Source organism: Anoplophora glabripennis, unplaced genomic scaffold (genome assembly GCF_000390285.2).
Source record: "Anoplophora glabripennis isolate ALB-LARVAE unplaced genomic scaffold, Agla_2.0 scaffold829, whole genome shotgun sequence".
Taxonomy (NCBI): Eukaryota; Metazoa; Arthropoda; class Insecta; order Coleoptera; family Cerambycidae; genus Anoplophora; species Anoplophora glabripennis.
Window position 1 is genome coordinate 107,788 of NW_019417933.1, and position 12,824 is coordinate 120,611.

At 32.1% G+C, this 12,824-nt stretch overlaps 2 protein-coding genes across 2 annotated transcripts in view; both read left to right on the forward strand.

The window, feature by feature from the left end:
* Nucleotides 1-413, forward strand: part of LOC111692530 (zinc finger protein 624-like) — a 45,806-nt gene extending 45,393 nt beyond the window's left edge. The window contains exon 10 of the mRNA XM_023456577.1: nt 327-413. Coding sequence (XP_023312345.1) covers nt 327-413 — 87 coding nt within the window. The remainder of the gene's footprint in view (nt 1-326) is intronic.
* Nucleotides 414-494: 81 nt separating this feature from the next.
* LOC108911117 lies at nt 495-11,289 on the forward strand. Its single transcript, XM_023456578.1, has 4 exons — nt 495-670; nt 790-1,080; nt 1,137-1,405; nt 11,250-11,289. The coding sequence occupies exons 1-4, from the start codon at nt 554-556 to the stop codon at nt 11,287-11,289; spliced, it is 717 nt and encodes a 238-aa protein (XP_023312346.1). The 5' UTR covers nt 495-553.
* Nucleotides 11,290-12,824: the final 1,535 nt, after the last annotated feature.

Sequence of the window (12,824 nt, forward strand, 5' to 3'; positions counted from 1 at the left end):
CCTAAGGGCCACCTTAGCAAAGCGCATCCCAGGCTGCATAGCCGCACTACCCTACCCAACCATACCACACATAAACATGACACTACCCCCGGGGTTTACACAGACGAGCCGGCGAAGCAAGAAGAGCGCCAGAAGAAAGGGCCCTAGCCGGCGGGGCCCAGCCAGGACAAAAGGAGGTCCCACAAAGCGCCTACACCGGCCGCATTTGCGGTCGGGGTAGACGACGGATGGGGCCCACCTACGAAGGCTGTCCAGGCCTACACGAGATGAGGCAGGATAAAGAGGGATAATCCCCCTCGATCCCAAATCATGAGGCTAATTTCTAGCCATGGAATAATGGCGATGTTATTTCGTCCATCTCTATTCTATTCCTAACCAACCACAAACGTCAACAATGCCACAGAATTATATAATTTTTCTGTCCTTTGACTCTGTGACTATGCTGCTATTGACATTACTGCCGTAAGCCAAGAAGGTTAGAAGTGAAGGCTTTATATTTTTATTTTTTGTATTTCTGTTCTATTTATATGTAAAAGAAAATTGTTCCAGAGCAATGACTGATTGTAATGAAACTTCGTGTCGGCTTTGCCTTAAAAATATAACCGATGAAAGCTATGAAGTGGTAGACAACATTATAAGAGACACTTTAGATGTTCTTTTGCTGAAATTGGTAAGTCACTGAAATATGATTACATTACGTCTTAACAATCTCAAGTATAAAGCAACTTTTAGGATTTAACTGTTATTTTCTGCTACACTTCTCTCTGTTTAAAGTTGCAAATTTTTCAGAAATTTCATAGCGAGAGCAAAGAGGTTATATGTAACGTCTGCAGAAGAAAGTTAAATTCGGCATCAGAATTTAAGTCAATGTGTTTGAATACGGATAACACAATTATTCCTTATGTGGACAGCGAAAAAATGATACAGCTCGATTTAAGACAAGTGTACGTGCAGGAAAAGAAAAGTGAATTAGTTTGCAGTCAGAAAATATGTCGATTGTGTATACACCTAGTAGAAAGTGAGTATAGGTGCATAGGTGATGGGGAACTTGAAGCTATTGAGAAATTGGCTCCTGAAATGGTATAAACAATATTAAATATTTACATATTTTGTAATTTAACAAAACTACTTTGTAGAATATGAATATCGTCAAAGATCCCGTGATTTGTAAGCCATGCTTCGATTCACTGCGTACTCACAACAGTTTCCTTAAAGATTGCTTAGAGCTAGAAGAAAAAATTAAAAGTATTTTTGATATTTCAGCCACAGGAAGCCAAATAGATACGTCTCCTCTTGATTTATTCGTTAAAACTGAAAACCTGGATGAGGAATTCGATATTAACGAGATGGAAATGTCCATCAAAGCTGAAAGTATCGACATAAAATCGGAAAATGAGGAAAGGAGGTAAGAGAAGACTATTTTAATATAAATTTAAAAAATGGCAGCCTGTAGTTCTGATACTTCGTGACTTAGGGTACGAACATAGTGACACGAGGAGGCTTCAGTGTCAGATAGAGTCTTACTACGAGGCAAAAGACGTGGGGCGACTTCTGGAATTTGGGGTCAACGCATCAGATTGTTTACGTTTGGAAATCACGCTTATTCACAAAAATGTATTCAGACAGTGAGGATGATATTATTTTGGACACTTGTGCGGCAAAAGTATTACTAAGTAGACGGTGTAGTGTGTACGATCTTAATAAAAAAAATAAACATATTAGGAGAATACCATCGTGATCTTCGATGAATTAAAAAAATATCCAGACCGCTTTTTTGAGTATATGACAATGGACTTAACGACATATAATTATACAAATCATATTATTAGTCCTCATTTAAACAAATATTGGGCCAATAAAATGCTTATTAGCCCCGAAGAACGATTATACATTTTTTAAAGAAAACATTGATCAATCGATTTCTATGAATCTTAAATGCTAAGTAGAAAATATCGCTTCGATGGCACATACAGGGCGTTTGTTATGGAAATTGCCATTTCTAATAAATTATAATTTTTTAATGTCCTTTATTGCAACCTAGTTGAAATGTGTTTGCTTTTACATAAATAATAACAATCGTTAATGCAGAAAAGCTGTCGTCGTTCCGTTCTGCAATTTTGATCCCTTATTTATCCTTAATCGCATCAAACATGGGATAATTTATTATAAAAATAAATAGCATAAGGTGCAGTAGTAATAATTATGTAGGCATAGGGGGTGTTAAAAAAATTATAATTTATTAGAAATTGTGACAAACGCTCTTATATTTCTTAATTTTAGATTTGGGATGAGTAGAAGTCGATGAAACAATCAATTTCAATTATTTCGTCATTTTTTGCAGTTTATCAAAAGGTAGATTCCCTTCAAGTTCTACATATTAAAAAAAAATTGAATCGGTGAATGTAGTCTAAAATACGAGTTTCAAATTGGAATACAATGTACACATAAAATACATTAACAGATTCGATTTGGAAGTATATCATCCTGATTATTTGTTAACATTTTGTTTGGTTCCTTGCAAAATCACAAACAAATATAAGAAAATAAACATTTGACGCAAAATTGAGAAGGCGCTAAGAAAATTTATTTTTTGAAAATTACATGCTACGTGCAAAAGTGGAATCAATTTGAATTTTGTACAGGACACAGTACTTTTTTTATCGTTTTATGTAGACGACCATGTCTCTCCTCCACTGGTTAGTAATTCTGTAATACATCAAATTTTATTTGGATTTCTTTCTCGGTTTGGAACGAATAAAATTGATATTTCTGTATGCACAAGATGCGTACGCAACAAATTATTTTTTATTTTGTAAATACGTGTCACTCCTCGAAGTATGTTCATTTAACACCTGCATCGCCCTATTTCACTAAACTCCACATATTGACATCCGCTCACAAATAAAAAAGTATGAAGAGCAAATATTTCTTTTAAATTCAAATGAAATTTTATTCCTATTCATTGAAATTCAAAAGTTGCCTAATCTCATAACTTATCTAGAATACACTCATTGCAATGATTAGGATGACATTGGTTCCAAGTACATAGCAGGTATATCTTTTTTAAATAAAAGATATTAATTGTACGAATACAATGAAATTTATTAAAAATCGCATAAAGACGCTTGACTCATCGCGCCACTACGGACTGCCCGATGCTATTCAATGTATTTAAATCACATAGCGGCAAGTTTTGCCTCTAGACTCTATCTCACACTGAAACCTCGTCGCGCCACTATGTTCGTACCCTTATATGGTTAAATATGTACCATCTGATGATAAACTAACAAATTATGGGTTTGTCAGTTATAAACGGTATCGTACAAATTTTTAAACAATCGTCAAGGGTTAGATTTAACAAATTATTTGAAAAAAATATCAAAAATTATTATAAAACAATCGGTATGACTTTAAATCAGAACAACAACGAACGCTATACTATTGCTATGCTATTTTTTAACTTCTGGCAGAAATCGCAATTTTCTTGGAACGAAAGTCACTTAGTTTCGAAATAATTACTGCTTATGTAGGCAGATTGCAAGAAGAATGCCAGTTTGGCTTGATTTGTACACGCATATTAAATCATTCTCACAGAAAATCAATTTCTACGCTATTTTAAAGGTATTATTTAAAATCTTCATCAGGGCCATAAATAATGAAGAGATAAGAATATAGAATATAATTGCAAAACAAAAAAATTGTTAAAAATGTTAAATAAACGCTTATATTATTTGAATTGTTAACTAAGCCTACACAAAAAAAAAAATAAGAGTAGAAATCGAGGGGGTAACCATTCTCCGCAATACGTGTACATATTTACTGGAAATCACTCGCAATCCATCGCAATCACCGCAATCTCGTGGAAATCGCCCGAAATCGTGCAGCTTTAACGGGAAATTGCAGAAATCGCCCGCAATCATGTCCGCAATCTCACAATCTACTCCGCAATTATCTCTTACATTCCAGACATATTTTAAAATTTACTGATTCTTAACTAGGTATAAAAAACACAGTATTGCAAAGAGATGTTTCCGTAAAATTTTTGAAAATTCTATTCCACTTATTGTATTATCCTGTGAAGAGTGTCCTGCTTGAACTTAAAAAAAACTAGGTGAATTCCTCTTCAATTATACCCCAAACTACCTGTTTCCATGCCTATTGGGAATTAGATAATATTCACGTTTTTCTGAAGAAGCAGTTGATATTTGTTTGTCTACAGTTTTGACATCTTTACTTTTAGCCGATTTAAAAATAATAAAAACTCTTCGAAATAACACCCAACATACTGTATCTTGATAACACAATATTAATGAGAAAAGTGTTACTTATATGAACACCTTGTCTCAGTTTTTTGAAATTCAAGCGAGACGCAAAGTGTGTGGTCTGTTAGATCATTTCAGAAACAACTTCTATAAAAATGGACGTCAATTCCCTTATTTCAAATTGAATACTCCATTATATGTATTATTGCGTTTTTGGAAAGGACGTGAAATTCTGAGCTATGCAACCCCAGCCATGTTTTACTTTCTTTTTTAAAATTGACAATTGGCGAGGTTTGTAAGAATATATATATCTTTTTTTTGTGTTGCCGTTAACCATGTAATTTGTGGTATGTCATGAGATCTTGAGCTGCTGCATCATTTGTATTTAATACAACTTCTAAAATGCTACACCGAGAGCTCAATTTTTTGGTTAGATTTTATTAATCCCAACACGCTGTACTTTTTGCTTCAAGTTATGCAAAATTAAATTCCTTTTTCCCTTATATAGACTTCGTAGGGGTTAAATTTACTAAAGAAATTTGGAAAAATCGCAAAAAATTTCAAAAAACTTTAAACACCTACAGAATCTATATCAGAGAAAAAATAAATTCTACATAATTTTAAGCAAAAAAATATAGGCAGCTCCACTAGAAATAAGAAAGTTTTCGTATACTGAAAATATAATGTAACCGGAAAAATGAAACACTTGATATAGCGTTTTAGAAGTTTTATTAAATAAAAAAGGCGCAACAGCTTAAGATCTCAGGATATACCAAATGATAGATGCCTAAAAGCAGCACGAAAAAAGATTAGGGAAATCTATATCTAAAGTTTTTAACTTTGTCGTACTCATTATTTTAATTTAATTGCATGGAACCTGCTATTTTCGTAACTAAATTTATATATTCCATATTTAAACAGGTTTCTAAATTCATGAAAGAAATTTTAAAGGGTAGTTTTCATCTAAAATTTACGGGGGTCTTTTCAATAAGACTCTCAACTTAGGTATCTATTTACTTAATTATTTTAATTCCGGAAATCCTTGGTAGTTATACTGATTTCGAAGCAATCACTGGCAATCGTACTGATTTTGAGGAAATCCCAGGAAATCATAGGATTTCCGCAATACGTGTACATTTTTTGTTAGAGTGGTTACCCCCTCGGTAGGAATATATTTCAAAAATCACTCATTGAATTAAAATAATTCATTGTAACGAACTTAATTAATTTAGTCAGGCACTAATCTCCGATAAACTATTATCTTTCGCTATGTTTCAATATATGAGCCTAATTTTGAATTTAATGTGGATCTAAATACTAATATCTGGTGAAAAGTGTGTCTACTTCATCGATTGACTAAAAAAAAAACGAGTACGATGCGACCGTACTGTTGATCGGCATTCCTCAATATGAAGTAATTCCTTTCACTCTTGGTATCGTCCTTTCCTTTTCAAAACTCTGCTTAGATTTTCTGTACGATCACTAGTTCCCAAGCAATTATCAAAGCCAAAAAAATAATATTCGCTTCGAATGAGGTTAACTCAGTGACAAATCTTCATATGTATAAATGTAGCTCAAATAGCTCAAATCAAAGACTTGACATTACCAAAAAATAAAAAAAAATACTGAGTAATGGATCTTTTGAGAGAGAAGTAAAAATTATAAAAATAAATTTCCCGCTGGATTTCCTATGATTTCTTAAAGGTGGTCAATGATAAAAATATAAACTTCAAGCTTCAATTTGTTTTTGTAGCAATAGCTTTACGACTATTTTTCGCCCTGTTACTGCCTTTTGAAAATCGTCTAAAAATTTAAGGTTTTTTTTTATTCTTTCATTTCTGTAACTAGTTTATTAAAATTTGCGCTAAGGTAAAAAACAATAACTAAAAAACGTTGACAAAATAAAATATACTGACTGTTATTATTTAATTAAGATTTAATAAATTTATTTATGTGTTTCTGCCATCTCGTTTATGGATTTATTGTATGACATACATAGTCTTTAATGCCTTTTTTGATAATTAAATTCATTATTAAAGTCTGAATCGATTCGTCATTAAAATTAAAATTATGTTATTACAATTATGTACTATTGTTGATTTAAGTATTGTTAATATTGTGAAGAGAAGCAGGATAATCGTTAGATTTTACTTTTTGCTGAAATTGACGAGTTCTTACTGTGATATTACTTAATATTAGAATTTTGTGTGTGCCTTTCTACCTTCTGTCGTAAGGGGTGACGGGAAAGAACAATTCAAAATCCTACGGTATTAATAGGTTTAAAAAGTGCAATGGTTTTGCCCGTTGTTATGTCGTAGCAAATGTACCTGATCAGTGCCAGCTACAGACTCACATTGCCAAAATATCACAACTGATTGATCTGAATTTCTTATTAATAAAATGCCCAAAAACGAACTTGAAAATTATGAAAATGAAAATTATTTCACTACCTATAATAAAAACGAAATAATACTTTGCAAAGTTCATAAAAATATTATTGAAAGTTTGTTTGGGAAAACCTTTGGAGGTTACTTTCCTTTCTAATAACACATAATTCAGTCAAATCTAAGAGTCACGGCGATAGGAATGACAACAACCAAAGAGTTGCGGCACCATAATACAAAAAAAGAATAAATAATAACAACACATCAACAACGAAGAAAAACAAGACGCTGCATTAGAAGAATAATTCTGAAAAAAAACAAAAAATATGGCAGCAGGCACCACCAATAACCTAAAAAAAAAAAAACACTATCAAAAAAAAAACCCAGTAGCAACAATTTCAGCAACAACACACCACAGAACACCAACAATGTACCACCAGACGAGAACAACGACAAAAAAGAAGAAGAGGATGCATCAGAAGTGGAAACAAAGCAGGTGGACAAAGTATTGTACAAATGTGATAAATATATTTACGAAACTCAAAGTGAGATCTGTTTTTTGGAACACTCTGCGAGACACGAGAATGATTTGGAAGCGTATAAATGTGAGTCCTGTGAGTACAAAACTGAAAATGAGAAATTACTTCAGAGGCACCTGTTGAGACATAAAGATCCTTTACAGATTCAAATATACAAGTGTAAAGACTGCGATCATGAAACTAAATACAAGAGTCACTTCAAACGGCACCAACTGAAGCATAAAGATCCTTCACAGGTTCAAATGTACAAGTGTAACAACTGCACGTATCAAACTAAATACAAGAAAGATATCGAACGGCACCAACTGAAGCATAAAGAGCCCTCACAGGTTCAAATGTACAGGTGTAACGACTGCAATTACGAAACTAAATACTTCAACCATATTAAGCAACACCAATTGAAGCATAAAGATCCTTCACAGGTTGAAATGTACAGGTGTAATGACTGTGATTATGAAAGTAAATACAAGACTGCTATCAAAGACCACCAACTGAAACATAAAGACCCTTCACAGATTCAAATGTACAGGTGTAAAGACTGCGATTTCGAAACTAAATACCAAGGTAATATCAAAAATCACAAACTGAAACATAAAGATCCATCGCAGGTTCAAATGTACAAGTGTAACGACTGTAATTACGAAACTAAAAACAAGTATGCTATCAAAGACCACCAACTGAAACATAAAGACCCTTCACAGGTTCCAATGTACAGGTGTAAAGACTGCGATTTCGAAACTAAATACAAAGGTAATATCAAAAATCACAAACTGAAACATAAAGATCCATCACAAGTTCAAATGTACAAGTGTAACGCCTGCAATTATGAAACTAAATTAAAGCGAAATATCAAAAATCACAAACTGAAACATAAAGATCCTTCGCAGGTTCAAATGTACAGGTGTAACGACTGCAATTACGAAACTGAATTAAGGAGCAATATAAAACAGCATCGACTGAAACATAAAGATCCATCGCAGATTCAAATGTACAAATGTAATGCCTGCAATTACAAAACTAAATTAAAGGGTAATATCAAAAGTCACCAACTGAAACATAAAGATCCTTCACAGGTTTACATGTACAAGTGTAAAGATTGCGATTACGAAACTAAATACAAGAGTTACATCAAACAGCACCAACTGAAGCATAAAGATCCTTCACAGGTTCAAATGTACAGGTGTAGAGACTGCGATTACGAAACTAAATACAAGAGTTACATCAAACAGCACCAACTGAAGCATAAAGATCCTTCACAGGTTCAAATGTACAGGTGTAAAGACTGCGATTACGAAACTAAATACAAGGGATACATGAAAAATCACCAACTGAAACATAAAGAGCCTTCGCAGGTTCAACTGTACACGTGTAACGACTGTAATTACGAAACTAAAAACAGGTGTGCCATCAAAGACCACCAACTGAAACATAAAGACCCTTCACAGGTTCAAATGTACAGGTGTAAAGACTGTGATTTCGAAACTAAATACAAAGGTAATATCAAAAAGCACCAACTGAAACATAAAGATCCATCGCAGGTTCAAATGTACAAGTGTAACACCTGCAATTACGAAACTAAATACAAGAGTTATATCAAAGTGCACACATTGAAGCATAAGGACCCTTCACAGGTTCAAATGTACAAGTGTAACAACTGTGATTACAAAACAAAATACAAGAGTGCTATCCAACCGCATCAACTGCAACATAATAATATCTTTGTGCTGCAGGATTTGTAAAGACTTAAAAATTTTCTTAGCGACGTTCAAATTTGCTATGCTTTCTCTGTACTTTGTAACAAAATTACAAAGTATCGAATCACTGGGAAATTTCTTTTAAATACCGTTTTGTATTTATCAGTCGATTACAGTCAATCAATATTGATATGAAATATTCTAGCAAACTTGCAATTTTACACACTAATACAGTAAAATTACATAATTAAAAGGAGTAGAGTTTTCTTGCAATTTACTGTAAAATATCTTATTTAATGGGTAAATTAATTCTAAGAAAAGACGTGATAAAATAATTTTATTTCAATTAATACTTGTTAAATTTGGATAAATAAAAAAGTAAAATAGTATCAATGATTATTGAGGAAAATCGTGAGAACTGTCAAGTGCTAACTCTGGTTTCTAACAAAAGAAATCTAAAGTTAACCAAGTTAGATGTGGTTTGGAATAAAAAAAAAAACTTGAAACTATATGAGAAAACGAAACGATCTGGATACTAGCAAAAAATGTGCTGCAGTTTTTTTAGATTTAGCTAAGGCATTTTATACAGTGCCTCATGATAGTCTTCTTAATGTATTGCAAAATTATGGAATTAGAAGAATTGTGCTTGAGCATTTTACTAGTTGTTGGACTGGACGAATGCAATTTGTTAAAATCAATGAGTGTTTAAGCGATCCTCAAGAAGTGGAAATGGGTGTACCACAAGGAACAGTCCCCGGTCCCATACTTTTTATACTTTATATCAATTTTTTTATTAACCTTAAATATTGATGATAAAATAATGTCATACGCTGACGATACAGTAGTTATCTTTAGTGGCAAATCTTGGGAGAGCGATCGAGATCAAATGAGGCAGGGTATAACTGCTGTCAAAATTTGGGCAGATGGCCATCAGTTATCATTAAACATTGGTAAAATAAAATTTGATATGATTTAATATTCACCGTATTAATAAGAAAATAAAATAAGTTTTTATAAAGTAATTGGGTCTCACTATTGACAAAAATATTAAATGGGAACAATATATAAATAATTTAATAGTTAATATTGGAAAACTTATTTATGGATTTTATCAGTTACGAAATATTTTAACCAAAAAAATATTTTTAGCGTTTTAGTTATGGTATACTTGTATGTAACAACTATCTTTTGTGCAAAATGATATGTTAAAAATTATTCTAAAGAAAAATAAATTGTACCACAAGATTACTATATTACAGACGGACTATGTGACAAAAAAGAGAAACAATTTGTATCAAATACTGTGGTAACACGCAGCATGACAAATGAAGTGATACAAACGCCATTTTGCTATAAAATCATAAGTTTAAGATTTGCAATGCATCTAGCTCCAAAACTTTATAATATGTTGTCTTTAGAATTAAGAAGTTGAGTTGAGTTTTAAAAAAGTTTTCTCTTTGTAAAAGCTACATAAGTAACAACTATTTCCTATTATTATTTTGATCGAGTACTTAATAAATATGGAACATGGCTTGGTAACACTAACATATTTGGTAAATCTATGTACCTTTTGATGTTAAACTTGCACAAAACAAGTTAACTCAGGTGCATTTCTTTCTTTTATCTTCTTTTATATTGTAATTTCTGTGAAATGTAATAATGTTGCGGGATAGTTTAATATTGGCTTTAATTTAAATAAGTTAATTTAAGTAATATCATAGTATCGAAATAACATTTGTAATACTATTAACTGTATTAATTGTATATTGTAGTAAAAGGAAAATTAAGTTACAGAATTTGCTTCAGTTAAACTTTTCATTCTGTATATGCGTTATTATCGCTATAGCAGAAAATTAATTCGATAGATAAGATTTCAGCCGTGTTTTTCTGTAACATGGTACTGCGGCTACAAGCGATAACCTTCAACTTTTACAATTTTTTTTAGTAACCGTCGTTAATAATATAGCAAAAAGTATTATCAGATTTGCCTAAAATGTCACGAAAAGTATGTTGTGATGTTTTTTGTGGCTATAAAGTTATAGCACTGTACTGTACAACCCTAGGTTCGGTTGCATATACGCTATTGTAAAATCGAAATAAAACCGATTGTTTTCTAATGTATTCTTTCTACAAAAATATAAGTAAAATACAATTCTAGTTCTATTCAGCTTTCTGACTTACCCAGCCTTCAATTGTTTTTTCTATAGGTATTCGTATAATTTATGTATCTTATACTATATCAGATCTATGGTATAATTTTATTACTAACACCCCGTTAAACGTACTAGTATGTTTTCTATCTCTAGCGATCTTCATCATCAGCTGTTTTATCACAGCCACAAAATATATAATATTTTCATGCAATTATAGAACTTGGTCTTTGTTGATTATTTATTACCGATTAATATGAAAGGAAAAACAATTTTGTTTGGAATAAAATTTGGATTTTGATTTTGAACACTGGAAGAATTTTTTTTCATGAGTTTATTAATCAGAACGGGTAATAGTTATGGCTACCTTGCGATAATGGATCCATATATCCTTATAAAATGTGCTATATATGTTATTATATTTAGTTGTGATGTTTTTCTTAAGTAGTTGAATGGTGTCTTGTTATTCACGTACAAGCAATAGCTTTTTGGTTAAAGATTTGTGATAAACACTGTTTGTTTATAATTGTGTACAGAAATTGTCTTATATTTAATTGTATTCTTACCCGTTATTTCTTTATTATACTTGATATATAAATAAATATTATTATTATTATTATTATGAAATTANGACTGCGATTACGAAACTAAATACAAGAGTTACATCAAACAGCACCAACTGATACATAAAGATCCTTCACAGGTTCAAATGTACAGGTGTAACAATTGCAATTATGAAACTAAGTTAAAGAGGAATATCACACATCACCAACTGCAACATAGAGATCCTTCGCAGGTTCAAATGTACAAGTGTAAAGACTGCAATTACGAAACTAAATACAAGGGTTACATCAAACAGCACCAACTGAAGCATAATGAGCCCTTGCAGGTTCAAATGTACAGGTGTAAAGACTGCGATTACGAAACTAAATACAGGAGCAGTATCACACGTCACATGTTGAAGCATAAAGAGTCTTCATAAATGCAAATGTAACGGTATGCTTTGCTAACAACCGAGCATAAGAAGTGAGAGTCTGGTAATTGACAAGTTATGTGTTAAACGTATAAATTAATTTTAATCAGAGATATTTCCAACTGTGTAGAACATGTAATTAATTGAAGGGTCTGATGAAAAATAATTATGTATGATTTTTATAATAGAAAGCTCTTGACTTTATTATCACATCTGTGTGTATAATAGGTCACATTGACGCCAGAACAAACATCGGCAAATATTCATATTTGTGATGTTTTTAAAAACGTAGCATAGATTACTCTCAGACTAACGTTTTATATAAAAGAGCTAATGATGGAAAAATAATGTTTTCAGAAAAACATCCAACAATTTTCTTTTATTGAACGTCACAGAACCTCCTTTTTCTGTTCTTTGCACAGTGGGTACCAACATAGAACATATATAAACAAAAAACATCTAAATTTGACCCAACTACACCAACCTTTCAATCGGTACGATAATTATCGTACATGTACAATAATTTTGTGCCTACGTACGATGTACGATTGCAGACGTAGATTGTACGATAATTTCCATTTTGATACAAATTTTGAGAATTCACCATTTTTACTATTTTACTCTGTAGCTGTAGAGCGAAAAACTGAAAAATGAGTTCTTTATGCAAAGATAAAGATTACGAAGAATTTTTTTTTGTTTTTTATTTCCGAAAGANTAGAAATCCATGTGATAGACAAGGATGGCTATAATGAAGGCGTCTAATAGTCAACGCCCATTTCGCCCTTCCACAAATAAGAAGTGGATCTTATGCGCATTTCACGT

Bases quoted from the DNA above. Each gene is read 5' to 3' on its own strand.
- LOC108911117 (XM_023456578.1), top strand. From the start codon at position 554: ATGACTGATTGTAATGAAACTTCGTGTCGGCTTTGCCTTAAAAATATA. The intron at 671-789 runs GTAAGTCACTGA...CAAATTTTTCAG, and splicing joins ATGTTCTTTTGCTGAAATTG to AAATTTCATAGCGAGAGCAA. The intron at 1,081-1,136 runs GTATAAACAATA...ACTACTTTGTAG, and splicing joins AGAAATTGGCTCCTGAAATG to AATATGAATATCGTCAAAGA.